The sequence below is a fragment of the Centroberyx affinis genome, unplaced genomic scaffold (genome assembly GCF_046629955.1).
Source record: "Centroberyx affinis isolate AG114_WGS23_722 - 3 ecotype Tasmania unplaced genomic scaffold, CSIRO-AGI_Caff_v1 ptg002132l_1, whole genome shotgun sequence".
NCBI classification, from domain to species: domain Eukaryota; kingdom Metazoa; phylum Chordata; class Actinopteri; order Beryciformes; family Berycidae; genus Centroberyx; species Centroberyx affinis.
In genome coordinates this window covers 18,781-46,275 of record NW_027280453.1, presented here as the reverse complement: position 1 = coordinate 46,275, position 27,495 = coordinate 18,781, and the positions used below count along the sequence as shown (strand labels likewise).

Sequence of the window (27,495 nt, the reverse complement as noted above, 5' to 3'; positions counted from 1 at the left end):
GCTGCTGCCTGAGATTACCTGCCTCAATACTTTTGTACATGCCCTTCGAACCTGGGAGGAACACCTGTTTGAGGTTATAGAGACAACATATGGTGATGTTGGGCAAAACAAAAGGTCATGTAAACGCTGATGTTGCTCTTTCCCAGTCATTACAAGGCCACAAGACTTTTTTTTTAAGCCGTAGCCTGAGAAAACAGAGGTCATTTCACGATTAACAACAAGTCTTAATATTTTCTTGTCACGCTGTTAGTAAGGATCACACATTATGCAAAGAGGCAAGGCGACGGATCTTCTTGGATCCATAGCAATCAAAGGCATACCCATAATACATGCACAACTCTGTTAATAAAGGTCAATTATTACATTTTTTGGAGTTAGTATTTCACAGAATTGCATGTAATGGAGTTGCAGCAGAGCAACCTTTCAGAGGGTGACAGCATAGAGGTCAGCATGGCATTCTCAAAAAGTGTGAATTTTATATATTTAGAATAACTCCTCATTAATTTTCTCAGGTCATATATGTTCTGTGCCTTTATTTCTGTTTCTCGCTACATTGTGAGCATTTTCAGTTCAATTCCAGCTTCTCAGAACTGTGTACCTAGCTGTTTCTCCTGTAGTATTCACTGCTTAGACTGGTCATCCTTGATTTTTACAGAGAAAACAAATTCATTGTCAGTGTGGTGCAGTTTGGTTCTATTAAGCAGGTTAATCACATTAGTGTGCTCGTATACATTCATTTTTAAATAGATGAATACACCAAGAAAATGAATATACCAAGAATCCTTGAAAGGCTGCTGGGAAGTGACACACATTGCATTCAATATGAGCTAGCCTCAACAGCCCTGGTATTCAGGGACAAAGGAAAAGAGGGAAAGCAATCTATGTGATTATCATGCAAATGGTAATATAGTGCACAATGAAATTAAACCATGTAACCTACGGTTGGAATATGATTTCATAGGTTTGATCCCAATACAATAGTTGCTGACCAGATAATAAATTAAGAGGGCAACTCTCTTTCTCAATCTCCTTTTCTTTTTCTCTGAATCGTGTTTTATCTATAATCAACTTTTCCTTTTTCAACCCCTTTGTTCCTTTCAGTCACCAAGAGAGCAGGAAAGAGAGAAAGCCCAGAAGAAAAGAGCAATGCTCTAACACATATCAATCAGTTTTCATGGATCACACAGAGGCAGTGATGAGGTGATACATGTTATGAAAGCTCTCTCTGATATTACCAGTTAATTGCAGGACCATTCATTTAGCTGTCATATTCTGGCTTTCTGCAGAGCTCCCCATATTCATTTTGCCATTTTGTAAATACACAGCATATAATTATCTGCAGCTGAATGTTTTTAGATGTCTTATCATTACCTTTACAGCAACATGGTGAACATAGTTTACGAAGCCACTTATCTAATTATAGTTTAGCTACTGTTATGTTTGGCCCTGCAAGCTATAATCCAAACACTTTGTTAGCGAGAATAACTATGAATTTCAAAGCAGAAATTAATTAGCACATTGTTGTGGTTTGTTGCCAGCGGAAATAAAATCGAAGTGATTGTAAAAAGAAAACTATTAATTTCATGCACAGTATTGCTTTTGTTCTATAAACTGTGACACAAATGTCTAATAGGTTTTTTGTGGGAATAATGCATGGCTGCTTCAGTCAGAATCAATGTTTTTGTTTACAACAGACAATGGATTGTTGAAGAAGCTGTATAACTGAATGGAAAAAAAATCAATGCAGACCAGAAGTTTTGAAAAGTTTATTTCTCTTGCAAAAATGCAATCTATCATGTAACTAGAGAACAATGTCATTCCATATACCAGTATAAATGAGGAAAGGATAACACAAAAATGATTGTAAAATGAACATGTTTTGTGGCAAGAAAATGCACTGAAATAATGAATAAATGTATTTCATTATGTAGAGTAGAGGTGATTCAGGGCCTTTCTGCAACCCAGGTGCTCACTGTCACACCTCCATGTTATGAATCACTTTCAGAACATGCTAATGAGGAGAGGAAAATGTTGAGGATGGCATCCTATCATTTATTCTTAGTGTTTTAAGATTTTGCACAGCGCTTCAGTAACTGACTGTACATTTTATTTATCACTAGCGGTGTTGTAAGCATGATTGACAGCTTTGAAGATGACAAACTGGCACCACGGTTGTAGACCCTTGAAGAAGGACTTTCACTGATCCTTTTACACAACTTTTCAACATGTCATCATTTTCAGTAGTCCCACTGTGGCAAACCAAAGTGATTGATTGACCCAGTTTCTACACACATCAAAGCACCGGTTAAAGAAGATTTTACAAAAATTACTTGTTTAGCAGCGGTTGGCATCAGAACTTTTGTGACTTTATATTCAGGAATGTGTTGACTGAGAGCTTAAGTTCCCTTTGATGTTAAGGCTATGGCTTCTGGTTTCTCTGATTAGTTCTTGACCTTTCATCAGAGGCTCTAACACAGTGAAAGAAGCCATGTAACTGAGCTACTGCAGATCGCCGTTGTACTCCCATGGGGCTCTGATGATTGACAGGCTCCTCTGCTCCGTCCTCCATGGAATGACCTCAGCCAAGGGAGGCGAGGCATACTCTCCCTCTCAATGGGCTAGCATCTGGTCATATTGACCCACATTTGAGTTTTTGTCATCTTAATGTTGGCTCTAGTTGAGTCATAACCTCCCTGTACTGAGATAGTTATATAAAGTGGTTTGGTTGTGGCGTGGCAAGACACCAATTACCTTTTAGGTAACCCAGTGGAGACTCAAAATCAAACCAAGGATGAAAGCAATGGTGCTCACAGTGGAAAATGCCATTAAAGACATTTGAATAACTTACAACTAAAACAGGCTTTATTTGCGCAGCATTGACTAGACTGTTGTCTCACACCAATTAAGAGCAGAGTGCATCTGAGACCCATAAAATTGAAAAACACGGCGAAACACTCTAGATTTATTACCTCAAAAGACAACACGCTACGGAAATTGCCATGTTGCACCTTTTTATCAAGATGGAAGCAAGTGGAGGCAATCAGCTGAAAAGCCCCATCTGAAGATTCATGTGTGCACTCCTCTCATTCTCACTTTTGCATTACAATGCCACACTCTGACTGGAGGCACGCTGAGAGTCTGAGAGGGACCGAGGACTGAGGCCGCTCTACAGTTAAGAGTCTCATCAGTAAAAGTGTCCATCAGTCATTCTAGTGGAATGTGTGGCTCCTCCCCCTATTGTAATAACTCTTGAGTGACAGCCACAGCTGGCAGATCTTATGGCCCTGCCACAGCACCGCAGACCCCGACAGAAGGTTAACACTTCATCACTATGCTTACTGTTATGTAAATCACTTTCCTCTAATTTTGAAAAACTATTTTCATGTCAAGCTTTTACTTCCAGCTTCCTACAATTTGTATGCCCGGAGTGTGGCCTCTGTGTGACATGGCCGCAATAAGAGTTGTTAGAAAAAACTTTATTAGTGTATTAGAGCAGTGGCTCTCAACGTGGGGTCAGGGGACCACCAAGGGTCCTTGAGGGGGTTCCAGGGGGTCCCCAGCAAATTGATGAATTGTTAAACTTCACCAGTATTTCATTTATAAGAAGTTAACACAATAAGAGAATATAGAAGAATGACTATTTTGAGCATAGTTTCATTGTTATCTGTCTACAATACAGATAGTCTTGGAATTCTGGACAAAATCATATCTAAGAATAAAAATATTCTCAGATTTGGGTCCGAGAGACTAAATCTCATCAAATGGGGGTCCATTGATGAGATGAGAGGGATCCATTGAGGTCTGTCACATACCAAATGGTGGGATGATTAACGGCGCTGCTAACAAGGCTGGCTGCCTGTTTAGACGGCATGCTGGTCTCATCATGAAGGTGAGATTTAATTGGCTACCCTCTTGTGGTATGACACACACATTTCCTAATGAATCAGGACCAGTATTTGCACCACATTTTGCACCCTACATTTGAGAAGACCGACAATTTGTGTCTCCTGGTTGGCTGGCCTGGGTCTTTCTGCTCATCGCTGCAGACAGCCAACACTTTCACACTGGGAGAAGCCGATGTGTCACGCTTTCACCCTCAGCAAGCAAAGGACGATATGCTGATAAGTTAATTGCAACCATTACTAACCAATAGTCGACGCTCTCAAAATGTCACCATTTCCAGCTGAAGATAAAGCAGTCTTTGTTGTGTGACATTGAGACTGAACTTGACAAGTCATCACACCGGCATAAGAATTGGCCCACACACACACACACACACACACACACACACACACACTGAACTCGATTCCATCAGTCGCGCCGCAAAATAATCACAGCTCTATTTTACCCACATGAAATGTAACTTTCCCGAGTCAAAGTGTTTTGCATACTAAAAGAAAGCCTTGCATAATTCCCATTCTCATTAACGGTAACAAGTTGCGTCTCCTCCTGCTGTATAAATGCCAGGAGCCTCCTCATAAAAAAAAGATGCTTGTGGCTGGAATGCAGTCCTTTCAACAAATCAACAAGATATGAATAAGTAACTAAGCGACTTTTGGGGTAATCAATTTGCGAATATCTCCAGAGATTTCAACAAAACAAAATCTAGTCTTATCGTCATTTGATATTCATTTGAAGCTTTTTCTCTATTTCTCCTCCAAATATAGGTATCTTGATGAATTGCGGTACGCCTCCTCAGATTTCCCCAGGAGGAGGTCCTGTGTGCGCAGATACTGTTAGCATTGCTAATCCAGTCACCTCCACACTCAGAGTCTTCGCCGCTGCCCCTGGGTATCACTCAGCGGTGCATAAGACCACGAAGCTACATCTATATACTATGTCTCTGCTTTGTCCTACTTTGTCCTCGTGTCTTCTCGTGTTTTCCTCAGATGGGAGAGATAAATGTTCCCTGTCAGTGTTGAGATCAGTGTTAGTCCTAACAAAATGACTGTGAGAGTATCTGATCACCGTTCCAGGTAGCAAATTGCCTGCCACTAATTGTATATTGCTGGTGGAGTGAGTCCTCGTCCTGTAGTCTCTCTTATGGGTCAATAGCAAGAAAACAGGCTGTGGGTTTGTGGTTTGTGTATATATATATGTGTGTGTGTGTGTGTCTATGTCTGTGTGTGTGTGTAGTATGTAACGATGTGTTGCCTATCTTTTTGGATCCAAATGTTCCCAAGAGAATAGAAATCCTAGAACTGTGTCAGTGTGTGTGTCTCTGTGTGTGCATTTGTGTGTGTTTTGTTTAGTGTGTGTGCATGAGTGTTTGTCCCTGCCTGTGTGTGTGTGTGTGTGAGAGAGAGAGAGAAAGAGAGAGAGTGTGTGTATGTGTGTGAGTGTGAGAGAGTGTGTGCGTGTGTGTGTGTGTGTGTGTGTGTGTGTGTGTGTGGTGTTGCACTGGGTTGAATCTTGGCACTTGGCCCAGGGCATTAAGACCATTTCAGCCTGCCAGTGATATAAGCCTCAGGTGGTTCAGAAAGCTTTTGGAAAACACCCGAAGAAGAACAGTTAAGGCTTTTGCAGAACACACACACACACGCACACACACAAACACATACACAAACACACAAGACATGCATAGCCATACACGCACGAGTGCACATACATGCACACCACACTCAGATATACACACATCCTTGTGCTTCTATCCTTATGAGGAACCGTTGTCTACATTCATTTCCGAGCCTAACCTGATCCAAATTCTAATCTTAAAGGTGCAAGAAGTACAATTTTTACTTTCCCAGGTACAGGTTTGAGGTTTGTGTTGTCGATCAATATGTCGGTCAACGATTACTTTTCTAGGTGCTGAGAATTCTGGCCTTCAAAACTCACTTTCCAGCCCGTTCTATTTTGAAACAAGAGCGAACAACAGGCATCGCAAGACATTTTGCTCGTTAGCCAAAAAAGCCAAGGACAAAGCGGTATTATTATTGCAGTATTTGGATTGTGATATAAAGTCTTGCCTCTTCACTAGATGTTGGATCTCTGCGCTAATTAGCGAGCTCAATCATCTATGTGACTCCTTTTACTGTGAGCATATGACTATTATTTGTGTCAATTATAGGTAAGCTGTGTAAGAGACCCGCTGATATTGTGGCAATTCCTTAGTCACTGATGGAGGTCGATAAATGTCATAGATTAGTTAATGCCAGTTTAACCCTTAACCCAAGCCCTAACTTGCCACACACACACACACACACACACACACACACACACACACACACACACACACATACAGACTCACTGTTACTAGACAGTTTGCTCTCCAAAGACTCAACCAAACTTTAATGCTGCAAGACCTTTGCAACTGCGTCAGTCATTCTTACAGCATCTAACCCTTGGATCAAGCTGACACGGGCGCTCACTTGAAGCAGCGATTCGAGATATGAATAACAACCACCGTCTTCGGTGTGTTCAGATGTAATCTTTTGTTTACAATTCACTCCCCGTCCTTCACACAGCAGCCCCTTGCATTATGGGATCAATTTATAGGTTCTTTTCGAAATGTGCAGTGAGAAAGAGAAAATCCAAAATATAGTTGGAAAGCAATCTGAGGAAAAAAAAAAAAAGCATAAAAGAGTGTATTGCACAGATGTTTCCTTATGGTCCCTGAGGAAGCCAGCCCTTTGTGTAGTTAACTGTTACTGTAGTGTGAGAACATGACAACATCATGCCTCTGCCTCCAGTGACGGCCAGTGATTAATAATAAGAAACATATTTGTCAGTGTAAGAGCCATGGGAGAGAGACACAAGCACATGCACAGACTGCATAATTAAGAAAAAGAGGAGGCGGCCAAAGGGAGTTCGGGCTGTGACAGTGTGTTTATTAGCAATTCATTACAGAGGAACTGGAGTAGTGTACACACGCAATATTGTTTGTTATGAGGGCTTGAATGCCTTGTGGTAATACTTGGCGCTGGCTGGGTTTATGTTTATTTGTTATTCCCTTAAATGACCCTCTGTAGTGTTTGTGTTCGTGTTTGCAGTGTGTGAGTTTAGGCTTGGCTTCCCACACACAAGACCGTCTCCTTTCAAGCCAAAGCTCCACTCAGGGAAAGCATCGATTAGAGACCGGGGTGGAGGTGCTGGTGGGGCAGAGGAGATAGTTATCAGGGAACTAAATGGTTTCTATTCAGGACCTGATCTTATCCTGGAGTATGAGACGTCACTTAGAGGAATACAGGGTTCGCAGTGCTTTAACCCTCCTCTCTGTCACTCTCAATCAAGTAGAGGTGTGTGTGTGTGTGTGTGTGTGTGTGTGTGTGTGTGCGATCTGACCTTTGAATTCTCTTCTTGCAGGTCTGTGAAGATAACAAGTGTTGCATTTAGACATAAGGACAAAATATTGTAGGATTTGCCATTCTGTTTTAGATGCTTAATTGCCTTGACGGCAGCACACGCCTATTGAATAGTTACAGTAGGTGAATGTAAATGTAAAATTCCCATAGGCAATTTTGAACCTGTCATGCTCATGGTGGGAAACTCTACCTGGAAAAGCAGGTACAGCAAAGCTATGTCCTACTGTTGTGTACCAATATGAACATCGTACAAACATTTGGACAAACATTTCAAACTTCCCCACTGAAACATGTATTAGAAAAAAATGGATGTTAAGAATCCAGATGTAGATTCACATTTTCAGGTAATATGGCCCACTATAGCTAGCTATTAGAATCTAGCATAGGTAGCTAACTTTCCCTCTAAATTCAAACATTGTAGCTGTTGTTCCCAAGATTGTTAGCTAATTTGACAACTCTTAGGTCTATCTGAAGTTCTCCCTTATGTGTTGGAAGTATGCTAGTTTTATATATAGCTATGAGAGTGTAACATAAGTTCAAAATGGCCACTGTGCGAATAAGGTCAGTTGAATGGGTGCATTTTTTCAAAAAATTAAAAAACTTCATGTTTGACAAGGACTTTGACCCTCAGCTCCGTACAACATATTGATATATTCTCCTGAAAGTGTGAATGCTTCTCTGTTCAAACTTTGAAGATAAATTGTTCTGCTTTTGGCGAGGCCTCCATGCACTATTTGTTTGATGTCTAACATGGAGTTTGAGTGGAGCTGACAATGCTTTACTTTAAATTAAGTTGGATATTTTTCTGTCTCATTTGGCCAACTGCAATCTAGTCCCCTTTGATGTCTGAAATTTGTATTTTTTGTGCCATAAAAGCAAGTAATGTTGTCTTATCCAGGGTTTCAGCCATAATAAATCAGGTTGTTATAATACAATATAGGGTATATCATTGCAAAGGAGGGTTCATACACTGGTAGAACTATAGATACACATTAATTTATGTCAGTGACTCCAGTGTTGTCCACCTAGAAGTTGAGTTGTCACTGGTAAAGCAGAGGAGGTGCAGCATATAGGCTACAGGTAAGATAAGGACCAAGTTTCACAATCTAAAGAACTTTACTTTTCTCTCAAAGGCAAAGTAGTACAATTAGGTTTACGTAATAAGACCAGCAGGAGATCAATAAAGAATAAGGCCAAATTTAATATTCACTTGGTTTTATTAAAGTGTGCCACTTCTAACCCTTTACATTTTAATGAATTTTAATGAATGAATTAAAATGTCAAACCTCATTTACCAGTCTCAATGTTTTGCTCCTCTCAAAAATCAACTCTCCTCAAGGTGAATTTAGTGTTTCAAAACAATATACAGAAATGTATGGCTTGCATTTTGTCGGTTAATGCCGCTGGAACAGTATGTTTCACTGAGAGTGCTTGCCTTAATTCAGCGATTAATATAAATTTAGAAATCTTAAGAGCACTGAAACAAAGTGCGATAGGTGTTAAGTGCACCAATACATTAACTTTTCCCCCACAGCCTTACTGCCTTGTAGGTATATAGGAGTGAGGGTAACATTCCAGCTGACTTCATTAAGTTCCATTTTCCATTTTATCTCTCCTGAAGTGGGCCATTAAGTCAGTGCGCCAGGGTAACTGATCAGCTAATCTGCCTGTGATTTATGTGGCAGGGAAACTGAGGACTTAACCGAGGCTCAGAAGGCATTGATTACTGACATGGTTAATTGGCTAAACCCACTGGTACATTGAGACAGGCTTATTGGAAATGTCAAATCAAGCGGCTCATTTGCATTCATGATGTATGGTGTCTATTCCAGCTTCTGCCCAGGCAGCACAAACTGACACGCAGCCATAGAGGAAGGGCCCAGGATCTCTGCCTTGAATTTGCAACTGACCATCTGGCCTTCCAAGACGTTGGCTTTGGTTGGGACTTATTTTTCTTGCCAGTAGCCACATGTCCGTATTCGGTGAGCTTAGCTGACATGTGTTGAATAAAGGATGAGAGATTGGAGAACTCATGCTGTGAGTGAGACTCAGTACACCTATGGGGTTTGCGTTAAGATCCAGCTTTTAGGTCAAATACAATAGATAGAATGTCACAATATTTTGTATTATTTCTCTCTCTCTCTCTCTCTCTCTCTGTGTGTGTGTGTGTGTGTGTGTGTCTGTTGGAAATCAAAACAATTGTTGAGATGCAATTTTGCCCCAGAATTACCTACAGTGTAAGCAGATGAAAGCAGCATGAAATTGAAAAATTTTGGTTTAAAAACATGGGGTAAGGGACATTACTAGAGAAAGCAGAAATGGTATGAATTTAAAGTGTTTGAATAATAAGATCCACCCGGCCTAATGCAGACTAGTCATGCTTAGAAATATGTTTTTAGAAATATGTTTCTTCATCTGAGAGCACAAAGCTGAAAAACACCCTGCCAGATCTTCACAGAGAACATCCTTGTTTAGCAATAGCCACATGTACCTTTATGATTTAATTGGATACACATAAAGGTGTAAAACATCACAACATCTCAAGTAAAAAAGTACATGGCGAGTGGAAGTGTGGAACTACAAACAACAACAAAAAATAGTCCTTTTTAAGAAGCCTCTCTCTTCTTGAAGTCATGCTACTTTGTTCCATACAAGTACAATTTTTAGCAGTATTAGAAGAGAAGAGGCAGTCAAAAGAACAGTGGCAGTTCTTTTGAAAAATCCAACACCTACACAGCAATTAACTCCTGCAAATGTCTGTGCCTCCTTATGAACTCTACGACGAACAGTTCTCCAATGAAAATGTGTTACTGCTAATTGTCCACATTTTTACACCTGGGGTGAACGTCTCGATGTGTATCATTATGGCCTTGGAAGGGGGCGGGGGGGGGGGGGATGACAGTATGAGACTAAAGATACAAACAGATGCAGAATATAAACAGTATGCTGCAGCGAATTGCATATGAATCCCACATTAATATGCCTGTGAGTGTCAGTTGTGTTCAACATATGACAACAAGGAGACATGATCTCGAATAATGCATAGTCTTTGCATTAGAACTGTAACTGCATTTCATTTGTCTTCCCTCAATACTACTACTTCTACCCTTACTACTTCTACTAGTTCTACTAATAATAATAATAACTAGAAGGGCACTCGGAGAGCGCAGACTTCCACCAAGGTTCATGCTATCATTATTATTATTATTGCTTGTTCGTGAGTCGAATCCGGATCCACTCCAAAATTTAATGGGTTCTTCCTTGGCCCATGCCTAGTTTTTCCGTAATCCTGCTAACAGACAAACAAATGTCACCGAAAACATAATCTCCTTGGCGGAGGTAATACTAATAATAATAATAAATTCACCTATACCTTTTTGTTTTTACTATTATTTTTGGGGCCTTTTGTCCTTTATGACAGTTAAAAGTAGAGACAAACAGGAAATACTGTGTGTGTGTGTGTGTGTGTGGTGGGGAGGGGGGGGGACCCAGGGGTCCTGGGTCAGATTCAAACCCAAGGCACGCGCCCAAGACCACTGAGCCACCAGGACGCCCACACTTATCCCATTTAACACATTCAGTTATCCATTGTATCAGATGCTCTTATCCCGCCATCATGGCACAACAGAAAACCCTGCAAAAGAAAAGCTAAACCTCATCTTGCCAGCTGTCATGTTGGCCATTGAGATAGAGTGCAGTGAAAGGACATGGTGTGGGCTTGCCGCTGCTGCAACAGATAAATATCTATGGTCCTTTCACTTTTTAATGCTCTCTGTATATTCTGCACTTGACACTCGCCTATTATTCAGGTTCAGATGACTCAGCTGAATGGGCTTGAGTCATCTAATGGAAGGGGAGCGGTCAAATAGAATACCTGCTCAGGTTTGTCATTGAAACAAAGTGAACATGGCTTAGTGTATGTACTGCTATTCAGGATGTTTTCAGCAATGTACTTATCCGGAGTCCATTGTTAGTGAATATTTACTGGATAATGGAGCGGAAGAATACAGAATACATGAAGTAATTCAGCCTTGAGGCCTTTTCTCTTTCACAGGATTCCTGCCTGGAAATAAAGCAGTGAATCCTGCAGCCGGCAGGCCACTGTTGTAGCACATTCTTACCTTTAGGATATTGAATATTCACGAAGCGCGTTGCCCATTCTAATGAATTCGAGCAAAGTTATCATCCAGTTAATTGAGGTTATGTGAAAAGAGCACCAGAACTAACTGCTCATACAATTGTGCTTTCATGAAGTGGTCTCGAGGAGGAAGAATAAACAAAATAGGAAATGTTGTATGTGTGTCAAAATGGAAATTAATTTATGAAAAAAAGGAACAAATCTACCACAGCCCCAAAAAAAACCTAATTTGGTTTCCACTATATTCTGTTTTTGTGTTTTTGGATGCCAAGACACAAGACTCCATTCCTTCAATCCCCAATCTTTCATCTCCCAAGATTCACTCTCCCCTCCTTTCATTGGAGTTGAAGGGATTTTCCTGATAGATTCTACTATTGTAGGATGATATGTTTTTACTTTCATGTACCATAGAAACATTCTTCAATATAACAAGCAACGAAATGATGCAAAATATCAATCCATTTTTGTTGATTTTCCCAATAGATTCAACTTTGTACCTCTCTTGGCCTTCACATCCCCTCACAATTGTCCACATTTTCTTCTTCTACTTTTTATTCCGCTGTCTTTCCTTCTTATTCTTGACATTTGCTCTGACTCTGCTTCTCTCTCTTCTCCTTTACTCTTCATTCCCCTCTCATCTCATGACCTTAAACCTCACCTGCCCTTGCAAATCCCCTTATCTTTCTGCTCTCTGGTGTGCTCTGCCTCCTGCTCTCCTCTCCCGCAGCTCTGTTGGAGGTTATATTGGCCGGCAGAGACTGCTTGGTGGCTGGAGACTCGTGCTCAAGTGATGAGACTTGCAGTCCACGTCTGCGGACTTTGCGTCAATGTGTGGCGGGCAACGGCAGCATGAAGTTGGGTCCCGGGGCGAGAAGCCAGTGTGCCAATGCTGTGTCCGCCCTCCTCTCCAGCCCCCTACATGGCTGCCAGTGTAAACGGGGCATGAAGAAGGAGAAGAACTGCCTTAGCATCTACTGGAGCCTTCATCAGTCCATCATACATGGTGAGTAGCAGCTGTCTCTACTGCTACAAAACGTTTGACTTTTCTAGGAAATCTAACAGATCATAACTCTTAATTTACATAGACTAGCTGAGGAAGAATAACGCATTTACATTTTTGAGAAACTCAGTTTGTTAAAAGAAGGCAGTATGTCTGATGAATGAGTAATGGACGGGCTTTCACATGGGCATAATTTGTGATTCAGCCTGTTGGACACAGCCTCAGTGGGTAAATGAAAATTATTACATTTGAGCGTCTTTTATAATTTCATGCAGTTTAGACTAATTGTGGTGTCATAAAATCCTTGCAGATTTTACTACCTGTGTCACTTATTCTCTCAGGACTCAACCTGGTGGAGAGTTATCCTTATGAGGCAGTGGAGAGGGATTATGACTACGTCCGCTTGGCCTCTATTACAGCTGGCAAGTTCACTGACCTTCATTAACTTTCATCTTATTTTACCATTTTACCCTTTCGAAGATGTTGTGTTCTGGCAAGAGTACATGACTCTCTTGTATTTTCCCTGGAAGCGTGCCTAAGGCAGATATAATGTATTATGTCCTTGAGGCATGGTTTAAAAAATTAAAGTGTTGCCATGCATCTGAACATAATTTGGGATATTTAAAATGATGTCTTTGCTTACAAGTTGTTGAATTGCAACTACATTCACATCTATCTATTTCAGACTGGCTGTTAAAGTAAACATAAACCATGAATGTTAATGAATGCAGTTACTTTTCTGTGTTGCTAACTCAAATTTATTCCTGTCTGAATCATGCTTTGTTTCTCATAGCCTTATACTTCTAGAACAAAAATCAAACAAACAAAAGTCTTAAAAAATTTATAAAATGAGCACAAACTCTGAAACGCAGATTATATTCCTCCACCATGAAAGGATTATGTAACAATAGCATGAACTGTAGAAGCCATTTTCACCTGTTCATCATGTGAAAAGGTTAGCTAATGTTTAGTTTAGGCAAGTAAAACAACTTTGGTTAAAGTTATGCTACTAAAACAATTTGGTTAATGTTAGGGTAAGGTTTTGGTCTTGATTCAATGAGAAAAAAATGAAAAAATGAAAACTTGTCAGTTATTATGCATGAGAAGACAAGTGTATACATCCATCTACCACGCCAACCACAACAACTGCTATAACTAATTTTAAACTACAGCCTGTTTTTAGTCGTGTCTCCTCCATGTAATCCTTTCTTGGTGGGGAAACGTATTTCTTTCACTTCGCTTCACATTCACAAGTTATTTGCATTTTAAGACATCATGCTCATTTCACAAAATTTCATGAGATCAGGCTGCCTATAAACATACTGCAGATATAATTATGACTCATCCTTCAAGCACTTCTAACATAATGATTAGCATCGCCTATCCCGCGTAAAGTGCTCACCTGGGGACTAATTTCCAAGGCAGCGTGTGTATAAAAAGTTTATTTAGAAGTTGGTACACTGAGCAGCAGAGTTCCCTCTCACACCAAACATACATTCAGAATGCTATCTGAATCGGAACCTTTATTCCCAATACAATAAATGCACAGGAATGTGTCTTGGTGACACTGGTGCAGAGACGTAACACCAAACTAACATATGGTTACACTTGTCATTTTGAAGATCTGATTCCAAAGATAACCAGATATTGTGATCACAGATATTGTGATTGTCCTCCAGCATTACTGAAAACTGTTTTACCGAGTGAGATAATTGAGACCCTATGCCCTATGTTCACACTTGGCCTGAAAATGGGTATTATGCAATTCCTGTGGCTTCTTAGGAAGAGGAAAAACAGGAAACAGGACGGACAAACCCGTCTTTATTACTTTATTACTGTCACAAGCAACCATTTTTCACAATGCATGCACACACGTCGTGAAATATGTTCCCCGCATTTATCCCATCCTGGCTCGTCCTCCTCCATGGGCAGGCCAGGAGCGGTGGGCAGCTTGCAGTGCAGCGCTTCAGTGCAGACCAACTTCTTTTTTATTTGACCATCGCTGGTCAGGCGACGATCGTCTTGCTTGTTTTTAGTGGTGTTATATGGAGGAAACCTCAGGTGAGCACGGGGAGAACATGCAAACTCCACACAGAAAGGCCCTTTTTTACGAGATAACCCACCTGGGCACTAGGCAACGAAGGCATGGGGGGAACGTGCCCCCAGTGCCAACATCGAACCCAGGACCTTCTTGCTGTGAGGCGACGGCGGTACCACTGCGCCACTGTGCCACCTTCTTTAAACCTGTATCTATATTACCTTCTCATGCGATCCTTCTCTACTACTTTACATTGCTTGTAATATTAATATGCAATGCCATACAGAACATTTCTCAATTATCTCACTCGGTAAAACAGTTTTCAGTAATGCTGGAGGACAATTCTATCATATGAGCATGAAAAAGACTAATCCGAAACATCAAACGCAAACAATATCAACCCCAATAAACCCAATTTTATAACAGCAGCCAGAGCAGCACCCATTTAAGCCTTATGGTCACTGTTACTGTTTGCTGTGCATCCACACCAGTTAATTAATGTGTCTGGTGTGATTGGATAATTGAAGTCACCTTGAAATGACAAATGTAGCAATAGCCATAGGAAGGTACTCACACACATTTAGAGGATAAGAGGTCACATTCAGTGCAAGAGGACAGCGGGCGAAATTGGGCAGTGGAGTATGCATATCACTCTACTACATATAAACAAAAGTCTATGCTTCATGGTGAGAGTCTAGCAGTGCAATGTAACAACATACCATGATAGTTTTAATGAGCATGATGGAAATGCATGGAATAAGTATGAAGCCCTAAGGAGCGTTGACTTATTTCCTGTATAAAGATTTCATTCATGTATAAAGACTTGTGCTGATATTATAGTAGTGCAAGACTGTGCAAACAACACTAGGATATAATAATCTGGTGTGTTTACTCAGGGCATCATATTGCTGGAGCCGCACTCTGAAATGCTCTGGTGAAGGAGTGGGCTGGCTGACCCAGGCCAATTTCAGCTTTATTTCAGGCTGTTTTCAGCAAAGTAGCAAACTAAACAGTTGCTAACGGTTGCTAAAAGGTTGCTATCAGGCAACCGTAATTGCCACTTAACAACAGTTTCAAAAACTTCTCAGATCATAACATATCACAAACATTTAATTATAATGCTAGCAAAAGGGTTTATGTATTGACATTTTTCATCTTCCCTTCATGATATTATTTGTACATTTTTCTTCATTCTTTACATTGGATTTCCCAAAAGCACCTTCTAACAAAATTGCTAAATTCAGACTGCTGGGCATGTGGCTAGCAGTATCACCAATCAAATGACAACACTTCAGCTGACAACCTCATATTTGTGTCTTTTTTATCAGAGCCACACATCATGACTTCAGGGGAACATTAAGATGTTGTACGTTACTGTAACAAAATATTACTGATAATGCTGCAAGGAAACAGCATACTGTAACCTCCAACACATCTCTCTTATGAAATGATATTTTGTGAAATGAGCACAAACTTTGAAACGCAGATTCTGTGTAGTGAACACAAATAATGTAATGATTACATTCCTCCATCACGAAAGGACTATGTGACAATAGCATGAACTGGACACGCTATTTTCACGTGTTCCGCACGTGAAAAGGTTAGCTAACGGTTACATTTAGGCAAGTTAAACAATTTGGTTACGGTTAGGTAAGGTTTTGGTCTTGGTTAAATAAGAAAAACCTTCAGTAAAAACTTCTCTCACAGTAGAAAACTTTGTGGGATGAGATGGGAATTGAACCCAGGTAGTTGGAGTTGAAGGTAAATCCACCAGCTTCCACACCATCAATTTCCACCGCGCTATTTCAGTGTCAAACTACAGCTGTTTCTAGTCATGTTTCCTCCACGTAATCATTTTGTGGCGGGAAATTTCTCTCACATACGACCATGGAACATGTATTTGCATTTTAAGACATTGTGCTCATTTCATGAAATTTCGGGAGGCCAGGCTAGTTAACATACCCCAATGTTCACCGCATAAACACAAAACCTTTGTAGTCTATACTGCTATTTCTTTTCCACTGATATCTACTCTTGCCTTCAACCTTACTTACATCCACAGACTCTGACGTTGGCATGACAACTGTGAACCGCTGCCTGGACGCGGCCAAGGCTTGCAATGTGGACGACTTGTGCCAGAAGCTTCGCACAGAATATGTCTCGGCTTGTATCAAACCCGCCGCCAAGTCGGGCCTGTGCATCCGGGCTAAATGCAATAAGGCTCTGCGCAGGTTCTTTGACCGCGTCCCCGCCGACTACACACACGAGCTGCTCTTTTGCCCTTGTACAGACACGGCATGCGCAGAGCGGCGAAGGCAGACTATTGTGCCCAGTTGCTCTTATGAAGGCGTGGACAAGCCCAGCTGCCTTACACAGATGCGGATCTGCAAGGCTGACTATGTGTGCAGGTTAGGACAAAAGGCCTTTGTCTGGCTTCCATTTATTTAAATTTCAATCTTTCTTTCTCTCATCGCAATAATGGATATTAAAGTTATTTCTCACTTAGCCGGCTACGAGGGTAAAGCACGGTCTCGCACCAGCTCCATTAGGATAACAGATCCTTATAATATCATTGTAACCCCAGCTCAACTATTTTTTCATGGTAACCCAAATCAGCAAACCAGTGTTCAGTTCAGTATTCCTAGTTTTCCAAGTATTCCTTCGATATCGAGTCTAGACGTACTCACCATTTTGGGTCCAACGCTGGTTAGTATCATGGCTCTTCGAAACCAAACAAACAGCCATTCAATCAACAAAATGGCCCGTTGTTTTACCCTGAAGCTTTCTACCACCAATAGTTAGAACACCCCAGAGAGCCTGTTGGAATAACACATTAAATATTTAGCACAGATAAAGAGCCAGATGGATCAGAGTTATCGCTCATTGCTATCTCTGGTCATGGCCATTATTTTTCACAGCCCCATTACACTCAGAGGGTTTTACTAATGATCCCAGGTCTGAGGGATGAAATATATTACTCTTTCTATCACTATCACATTACAGTCCGCTGCTTTCAGTCCCGGCCATGGCCAACGATATTTTTTTATGTAGGGAGGCAAAAACTCTTAATTAAGTGGGCAAGTAAAGGTGGAAAAGTATGAATGAAAAAGAACCCGCAAACTTTCTACATAAAACCACTACATAAGCACTGGGATTTGTCACGGCCTTGATAACCAGTGTATCGTTGCATTGCTTCTGTAGGTCTCGCCTGGCGCAGTTTCAATACGACTGCCAACCCACCAAATCGTCTGCCAATGGCTGCAAGCAAGGGAACTATGGAGTCTGTCTCCTCGCCTACACAGGGCTCATAGGTAGGTACACACATGAGAGGTAAGAGCACATTAAAGGGAGGAAATATGATGAGATGAACGGGTGGGGGAGGAGAGATAGAGAGGGAATAACCGTGTAAATAATATGTGAAAGGAGGTGTTGGCCATATGGTATGTGAGAAAAGGAAAGAAGTGTATATTGAAATGGAGATTTAGAGAGGAAGGAATGAGGGAAAGTGGGCTATAGAGGGTAAATTAATGAATACAGAACAGGTAAAGAGTGAGTGGAGGAGGAGAAATGAAACTCGTGCTACACCAGTAGATGAAGTTCAAGAGGGTCTAAGACAAAATGCATAAGAACCCCTCATTACATGCTTCAGGAAAACAGAGGCAGTTTATACTCTGTGCAAAGTGTGTTTAATGAAACTCAGGCTTTGCTTTATGAACGGTCAGTAAAAGAACAGCCATTTCTTTTTCACACCCTGCGAAGAGGAGAGCAAACCTAACCTAATGCATTTCAAGAACCTCAAATGGTGCCCCTCAGCACAAACACACACTTGGCATTTTCATTCCTCTCTTGTATTTATTAAAGCACTTGAAATCCCACCTCTACTCTGTTGAAAAATAAATAAATAAAAAAAAGCAGCCACAGAAAAGAGCCCAATGCCAAAGACTTCTGTGACCTAAAAGAGAAAATTGGAGTTTTTCCTAACTCCATAAAAGCCAACAAATGATATCACATAATAGTCAGTGCACACAAACTCTGATCAAAACACTAGAATATTAGTTCCCTTTGCTTCCGTCTTTGTGTATGGAAAAATGCAATGTTCATAAATGTTTCAGAATATAAAACATTGTGAAAACAGCGTTGTAGAATGAATATTTAATAGTGACTGAGGCCCGGTGCGGTTTCTCTGCAGGAAGTTCGATAACCCCCAACTACATCGACAACTCCACGTCTAGTGTGGCCCCATGGTGCTCCTGCTCAGCCACAGCCAATGGGAACCAGAGACAGCAGTGCTATGACTTCCTGGAATACTTCACCGACAACATCTGTCTCCGTGAGTGATACTCTATCCACAGCGTCCTCTGCCATGGAATTTACTGGCTCAGCTTTTTAGGCTAGAGGTTGGGTTTAGATAGGGATGTTTGCTTTCATTTGGCAGGGCAGGGGGTGGGGAGTTTGACTGTTATTTTAGTGAAATTTGCCCTGCTTTATTGGTGTTGTACAGTCAAAGCGGATCGAGTGATATGTTTTTATAGGTATTTCCCATGTTAGAGTCTGGCTCTGGGAGGCATATTGGTCTTTTTCAGGTCATGACATGATTGACAATATAAAAACAACCTTGTCTGTTTACAGAAAAAGTAGGCCAGCAGCAGTGGGATCCCAATTGTTGCAAAATGTTTGTGGACACAAACTGCATCATCTAGTTGAGACAAGTCAAGTCAGGTTCATTTATTTGTGTAGCCCTTCATCATAAGCATGTCTCAAAGGACTTTACAGAGAGCGAGCCTGCCTAGATCTAACTAATCAACAAACAATCACAGAACAAAATGATGCAATACAGTATGCAACAAAATAAAGCACAAGGAAACAAAACAAAGCACCCTAGACCCTCAGAGCATACAAGGAAAAACTCCCAAGAAAACCTTATTAGGAAAAGAAATGGAAGAAACCTTGAGTCAAAGATGGATAACAATCAATAAAATGGACAATGACAATGAGATAAGAAACAGATGAGACAAACAGAAACATGATGCGGCGGTAAGATGGGACTATGGCCAGCGTCCACAGAAGCTACGATCTAAATTGGAATGAAGAATAGTTTGCAAATTTTCACTCAAAATCGTTTAGAACCGCAGAGTTTGTGGCAGTTTGTGTCTCCCAAAATACCAGTCAAGTCGGCTACTACGCTTTCTTTCCACTGTTGTGTCTCGTTGTCCTCCATGCCATCGCTGGCTCAGCCAAGCTGCCACGGGTGCCAGAATTATTACAGTTGTCTCAGGTGAATGACGTAAAACTAGGCAACACTGACAAATTCTGATTTGAGCGTTTAAATACAAGTTGCATGTACCCTGCATGTGGTCCAGAGTGGAAAAATGAGACTCCATACAGCTCAAACTGAGAAAACATCAAATCTGTGTCACATGGGAGGGGCAAATCAGAATATGGACACGCACAGCTGCAGAGTGAACGCAGCCTAAAATGGTAAGAAATAATATTTTTGTACTGTGAACAGGCATAAAGAAAGAGATCTTTCTAGAAACGTTGTAGCATTGTAGCAAATTAGCTGCATCCCACAATTCCACCGATGGCCCATGTGTGTCTATGTGGATGGTTTCTCCAGAAAGCACATAATTCCACAGCTCATGTTAATTCATTATGATCATCAACGACATCCCCCGTTCAGAATTATTTGCACTGATGACAACCAGGGGACATAAGTAAATCAGGCTGAACTTGAAAAGCAGAATGAACAAATTATGATAGAGGAATGTGACAGGACAGAGCCAATGGGATTCGGCGAGACAGATGTGTCCCAACACGCTCAAACAGCATTTAAAGGAGGGATCCTCTGCTTTTGTAGATCCTCTGCTCTCTCTCTCTCTCTCTCTCTCTCTCTCTCTCTCTCTCTCTCTCTCCCCCGCTGTCCCTTTTCCTTGCTCACTCCGTCTTCTCTCCTCATTAATCACCCCCTTCGTGCTGTCCTTGGTAATTCCACCTGGGCGTTCAGCTGAAATGGAAATAGGTTGGCCCTGTGATTCTTAAATAATTGTATATTTACTAAACCTCCTCCTTCTAATGTCTGAAGTACTTTGCTTTTACAACAGTTGATGGGAAATATCTGAAACAAACTTATAGAAACGTCCTCTTGAAAAGTACTTCTTGTTCTTGGCACCGATTTAACCTATTTAGAGATGTAATCCCTCTGTTGGCGCTTGAGTATCACATTTATTCATATGCATAATGATAGTTGGTTGAGATGGAGCTCATATAGATTAGTTTCCATTTATTTTAGAGAGCTCAGCAAATGAAACATCTATTTACACTTTAAATCACAGTGTTAGAAGGAAATGTTCTGAAACCCAAATTGTGGTGACAGCTAGAAATATAAAATCAAACTAAATATGAAATGAAAGATGAAATAAAATCCAATATAAATAGGAATATAGGAAAAGAAGGTCATATAAACATACACAACCAGCAATTACAACACTACAAAAATGTAAGGTAAAAATGTATGAATGAAAGCATGAAAAATGTTGATTACAGCATTAAGAGGGTGTGTAAAAAACAAATGTAAAGAAATAATTTAAAGCTGCAGTTGGTAACTTTAATGGATTAACATTTATTTAGACGTAATAAAAATAAATCACTGTGTTTGGTGGCCAAAGATAAACAGGATAATATGTCAGGATCTGAAACAGCAGTGGACCCGTTCCTCTACTATTCTCATTTCAAAGTGAAACGTGTGGAAACCCATCTGATCAATGAGGAGAAAGTCTGAGGCAGAAGGCGTGACTCCGTCCTGTCAGTCACTCCTCCTGTCACTCACTAGGAGGAGTGGGAGGCGTGTTATTCACACTCGTGTTGGTTTGAATTTCCGCAGATTTGATCTTTTTCCTCCCAAATTTACCTACGGCAGCTATAAGAGGACACCAAAAACAAATATCAAATATGTGCAGTATGAAATAAGTTATAAAAATAGCAATATATATACAGTATGTAGCCTAATATATAATCAAAGAGGGGAAATGAGAATATGAAGCAAAACATTTGTGAAACTACAGTAGACTATACAAGATGTGTAAAAATGTGCCAGATGGAGGGCATATGTAGACAGACAGAGACAGAGTGTATGGATGTGTTTATGTGCTTTGCTGGCTAGCTGTCCACCTAATGAAAACCCTGGAGGTGACACATGTACCGAAAAGTGACAGTGTGTAAGGTGCACACTTGTTTTCTCACTTAAAGGACAACACTGGTGTTTTTTAATGCATTTCTTACCGTCAACAAATCCTATGAAAATAACAAAATCAGCAATGCTTTTGTTTTGCCAACAAATCTCGTCCATGTAGCCGATGCCCAATAAAGCCATGTCCCGGCAGCCATAGAACTCCATTGTATTAAAAAAACGTTTAAAAACACGTCAAAGAGCCATGCTGTTGCTCTGGGCAGCATATTTTATCATTGCGACGCACCGGGCCGGCCGGCTCTTTCCTCAAACAACTTAATAAGCCGGCTGTAAAAACGTTTGCGATCTCAGGAAAGTAGTTCCGTAGCACCGAAAATAGTCCCCGATGTAATGAAGAATTTGTTCCCGTTTGAATTTGATTTGGTAATAACTACAACAGCCTGACTTTTCATGGTAACAGTTAACGATTTTTAAAATTGAAACTATGTCTTTGTGAGCTGTATTTAAAGGTTTTTAGCTTACAATTGATGGCAAAAAAGGGAACGTGGGAAATCATTGTTGATTTTGTTATTTTCATTGGATTTGTTGACGATAAGAAATGCATTAAAAAACGTTATCCTTTAATTCAATTGGAACACATTTACAGATAGAGGTAGCATACATACAGAAATGGTGGCCAGAGATATGTGATAATTTATATGAATGTACAGACACACTGTATGTACAGATCAGAAACAGCAAAGGTCATATAGTTAGACCAGAGCATAGGAATACAAAAAGCAACACAGGCTTGTTTGTATATTTTGTATTGCTGCTGAGGTTTGCGCCGTTTGCACAGTAAGCGTTATACAGTCTGATGGCTGTCGGCAAAAAAAAAAAGTAAAAATGCAATAAGTTCTACAGATATTTGTGGACTGAAACAGACTCCTTTGTGAGTGTTATGGTCACATAAAGACCTCTGTAATAGCACTATAAAAATGAAAGGTAGGCATATATGATCAGTTCATAACATAACGTCACCTGGGTCAACTGCTTTTCAGCTTTATTTCAGGAGTCAGTTTTATTTCAGGAGTCATATGTGTGACGGGTGACTCATACATTCAGTTTCGTCTGTTTCCTCCCGTTAGTTCTCACCCTGACAATCCACTACCTTGCTTCCAATTTGCTCATGACCCCTGCTATGGAAGGTGAATAATTAATGGTCCTTATTGTTTGTCTTGCAACTGTGAATATCTTTGAACCTGTATAAACAAGGGCTGTCTTTGCTTGGTGTGTGCGACGAGGTGAATCTTTGGCCAGTCTTTCCTCGGGCCCCCTGCCTAGAAAAGATACAGAGAGAGGTCTCAGAGTTGTTTGGCCAGTGCCAATGGCCTATGAGTTAATGAGGTCGATGTGGAGAGGCAGGTGCAGTTTGGATACTTGAAGAGAATACTGAGTATTTTCTTTTTTCGCCTCTGCTGACCAAATCCAAACTAGCACTGGCCCAGTGAAGCTGCTCATGCAAAATGTACAATTCAGAACTGCAGGCGTCGTCTGTTATTGAATAAGACGTGATTGGATCGCAATGAAAATGTATCAGACTTATATTGCTGGAGTCTAATAACCATTTTTTTTTACTGTGATTTCTCTATGTGTGATGTACCAGGGAATGCTCTCCTGGCATTTGGAAGCGAATTAGACCAGCAGCCCACTCTTAGCCAACCCAGTCCACCTATCCCAGGCCACGACGGCAGAGAAAAGCAGAGCACTACTTCTCCACCCGATGCCATGGAAACCATGCAGAACATTCTGGAAACAGTAATACCAACGCAGGTGGGCCAGTTGTCTTGTCCGGCTTTGCTGCAGCAGCTTTGCACAGTCATGCAGACAGCAGTGAACCATTTTTGCATATTACCATTTACATATGACTCATTGTTTGAACCTTTTAACCTGTATGATTTAATTTAGCTAGTTTACTTTTTTTTTGCCCACAGTGTGTCAAGTAATGTGTGTCAAGTTGATTTTATTTTTTAGGCTAACCTTGACAATTCTAAAGAAGCGTTTCTTGGAGGGACTACTGTAAAATGATCTCTCTTTCTCCTCCTAGGCCATGGGAAATGAACAACTGCTGGGCAGCTCCACCCTGCCATCCAACAGCCTCCCAAACTCTGCTTCACCTCCTAGCTTAATGCCTCAAGCTGCCTTCACCAGCCTTCTGTTGTTGCTTCTTAATCTGCTCTGCAGTGGACACTAAAGACTGTGGGGCCGCTTGCTGAGGACCTTCCTAGTAACAAGCAGATGGGAGGATTGGTGGAGTTCTGAGGAAAATGGACCCTGTGGCCTACTCCTCCCTCTAAATATGTACAGCTTATCTGTTTTTCTATTTTTGTGTCTACGTGGTCCAGTTCCACCTGCCAGTATTCCCACTCAGAGTGTGATTCGGAGAGACTGATGCAGATTGAAGCCAATCTGTACATTTGTACATTGCTGTCGCAATCACGTCGAGCCAAAATGAAGTGAAAGTACTGTTTATGTGGACTAACACAGCTCCCAGCTATCTGACCATATCCATGTCTTGAAGAATTACTCTGAAATTATATTGCAGATATACGAGACGTGAAGTATGCCAATACCATTATGAAGATTTGTATTATCAACAAAAAGCTCTTATTTGAAATATTGTTTGAAGAAAGTGGTGAACTTTGTCTCTGTTTTGTTCTCAGTGCACAAAGTGATTGGTAAAGCTACTTTACTATATGGGGCTTTAATACCACTCTCCTCAACCGACTGAAGGAGGACCATTATTTTTGATCAATACTGGGATGGTAGAGATGGAGAGACAATGGAGCTACATTTTTCTCAGCCACCCTGGACAACCGCCTCAGCTCTATGTAGGAGCGATGTGGCAACCCAGAGAACATGAGATTAACCTTGGCATAATAATCATACCCTCTATGAAGACTGTGGCCCCTTGTCAAACTCTCTCACGCTGCTTTATTTGTTATCGCTAACGCTAGCTGATCATAGAAAACACCAATCCTTGGACTTCTTTGAAAGGAAGTTATCAGAAAAACAGTACCTCTTTACCTGTAGTTGGATTACTATGTGTTTGTGAGCAGAATACCATTTTATTTCTCATTGTATAAGTGAACATTTCTATACAGGGCTCAGATTTTTTTGTGCCAGAGCAGGAGCGAATGGTTTGACTTATTGAGTGGTGGCAAATAACAGTGTGGAGCCTGAGATTAGACAGTTATGAATGATTCAGTATTTTCTGTTCTGGGGAGGCGCCAGTGAATTTCGAACAGGATCAGATTCAGTACAAGTGCTGCAAATAAACGTTCTCAGATCATGACGTTTACACGTTAGCTTCTTTCAACCGTCCTTCCTACACATGCCTTGTTTGATGCAGTTGAATTGAACGCGGGAGCGAATACACTCTCGTTTCAGTTTGTTCGGGGGGATGAGAGCACCACAACTGAACACAGGTACGTACCTAACAACCACTCCCCTCGTCCACCATACAAAACACACACATCCATGCACGAACATAATACAAAGGGTCATAATTGCATGTGGTAAAGCGCTTAATGCCTATGTTACTGTAGGATTTCCCCTTATGTACTGTTTAGTAAATTGATGACTGAGGGAACAAAGCTATGTTTCTATCTGTTGGTCCTATAACTGGGATAACTTATAATAACTGATACTCAGCATCAACCTAGACACTATATTTTCCCAACATTTTCTATCATACCGATCAATTTTGATCACTATAGCGCTGCTTAATTCTTGCGTGCCTGGCTCTCCAACACAGTCTTATAGAGCCAATGGACGCTCCAAAAATCAACCTCTAAAAAAAAAGCACCCAAAGCATGTCTGTTTTAACATATTGATACTCACTCTGTAATGAGACATGTACTGCATATATTTAATTTTCGGTTTATGCATGACCTGACTACTTTCACTCTTTATTTAGTACTTGCACAGCGGTGCATGTACACAGGCGGCTGCAGCAGGCCAGCAAAGAATAAACAAGGAAGTGCTAAAACAATGGCCAAGAAAGGCATGATTTAAAGATAATCTAGGTAATTTTCTTTTACATCTTTTTACAGACATGTCTTATTATAGTGTTAAACAAATACAGTGTTACAGTGTTGAACAACATCCACTTTAGGTGTTTTTGGGGATTTTTGAGTGTGAACCTCACTTGCATGATCAATCCCTAACTGCGACAACCTAATTATGTAACCTAATAATTATTAAATACCAAAAATAGTTAAGAATGGCACAATCCCGTGACTTTCCTAAAAAAATCTTTGACAATTTCATTTTTAACTCATACAAAGACAGACAAATTCAAGCAAACTACATGTGAGACTTTGAGAGTTTGAGCATCCTAAGTAGTCCAGTAAAACATTTGGGAAGCTCTTCATGCAGGTTCTCACTATATCATTGCTTTATGAAGTTGATGTCGATGTAGAGATTTCATGTGTAGAGTATTATGTGTGTGTGTTTGCTTTAACGTCACTTTGAACTTAACTGGATGGTGTGCATGTAGATGCAATTAACTTTCCAAATAATCAACAAAAAAAAGTCTTCACCAAACAGCATATGCATATGAATGCTGATGTGAACTTGAAGTGTACCACACATTTCTAAATAGAAGAGAATGATGAACTGTAGAAGGCTGTGATCTGACAATTATCAAAGTGGCGCCGCTCAGGGGGAAAAATTACTCAGGTGAAGCCAAGTTGTCTCAGGCTCAGAATTATGGCTCCTGAAGACAGTCCTTTCTCAGCATGGGAAAAGGTAGGGAATGGGTCTGCATTGATTTCTGCCATAAGTAAGTCAAGGATGCATTGCTTTGTTTACATCAAGGTAATACACGGGTATTGGTATTGAAATCACTCTGAGCAGTGACTTCCAAAACACAACACCACAGGGAGAATCCTGGCTCATTCTACTTCAAGTGTTGATGAGAAACAGATTGCTGTGATGAATCTGAATACCCAGAATATGATCTGCTCAGCTGATTTATAACAAGTCCAAACTCATTGCTCCTTGAGTGATGTATTTTCATTTTCAGTGTGCAGCGTTCTGGAAAAAACAAACATAGTTTAGAATCATCTCTTCTCTCTGATGAACCATGCTACAATTTGTCAAAATGGAGGTTCACTCCCATAAAATCTTGTCACTCCGATTATAACAACAAAGTGCATGACAATTTTTTAAAACATTTCTCACAAATGTTTCTTAAATTGGTAACTTAAGAAAAGGGTGTTTGAGAAAACATCATGTAGGCTCCTGGCAACGAATCTGACGACTAAGTTGTTTTAAACCATTCATGCTTGATGAATGTCAAATTTGCGACCCTTTCTTTTATATAATATCATGCCTAGATTTTGTGTATTTGTCACATTGCATCTAATCTAATAGTTCCCTTTTATGGTAATACAGGTTTTTGCTTTGCAGTAATGGTTGATTACATCCTGAATCACAAAACAGGAGAGCACCATTGTCATTTCATATAATTTCTATATCTATTAATGAAGTGAGATGCAAACTGTGAGCCTTGGTTGTTGAGGAGGATATGATGAATGAAAAAAGAAAATGGGGAAAAGTCAGTTGAGACTGATGGGTAATTTGGCATTACTGATATACATACATATAAAAATAAATTCTATTTGCCACATTTCTCCTATCAAACTAATTTATAGCGACATATTCATCAAAAACATGCAAGAGCAGGCATGTTAAGACATGAATACTTTTGTGGCAATGAGCACATACGTATAGTTTGGTTCACACCAATGACCAAAGCAAAAACAGGGAAGCTTACATGAATGCCAA

At 40.5% G+C, this 27,495-nt stretch overlaps 1 protein-coding gene across 1 annotated transcript in view; it reads left to right on the top strand.

The window, feature by feature from the left end:
• LOC139654653 (GDNF family receptor alpha-4-like) overlaps nt 1–24,331 on the top strand; it is a 53,317-nt gene extending 28,986 nt beyond the window's left edge. The window contains exons 2-8 of the mRNA XM_071531777.1: nt 12,167–12,442; nt 12,781–12,861; nt 16,540–16,885; nt 17,679–17,788; nt 18,667–18,807; nt 23,309–23,475; nt 23,750–24,331. Coding sequence (XP_071387878.1) covers nt 12,167–12,442; nt 12,781–12,861; nt 16,540–16,885; nt 17,679–17,788; nt 18,667–18,807; nt 23,309–23,475; nt 23,750–23,896 — 1,268 coding nt within the window. The 3' untranslated portion in view covers nt 23,897–24,331. The remainder of the gene's footprint in view (nt 1–12,166; nt 12,443–12,780; nt 12,862–16,539; nt 16,886–17,678; nt 17,789–18,666; nt 18,808–23,308; nt 23,476–23,749) is intronic.
• The last annotated feature ends 3,164 nt before the right edge of the window (nt 24,332–27,495 follow it).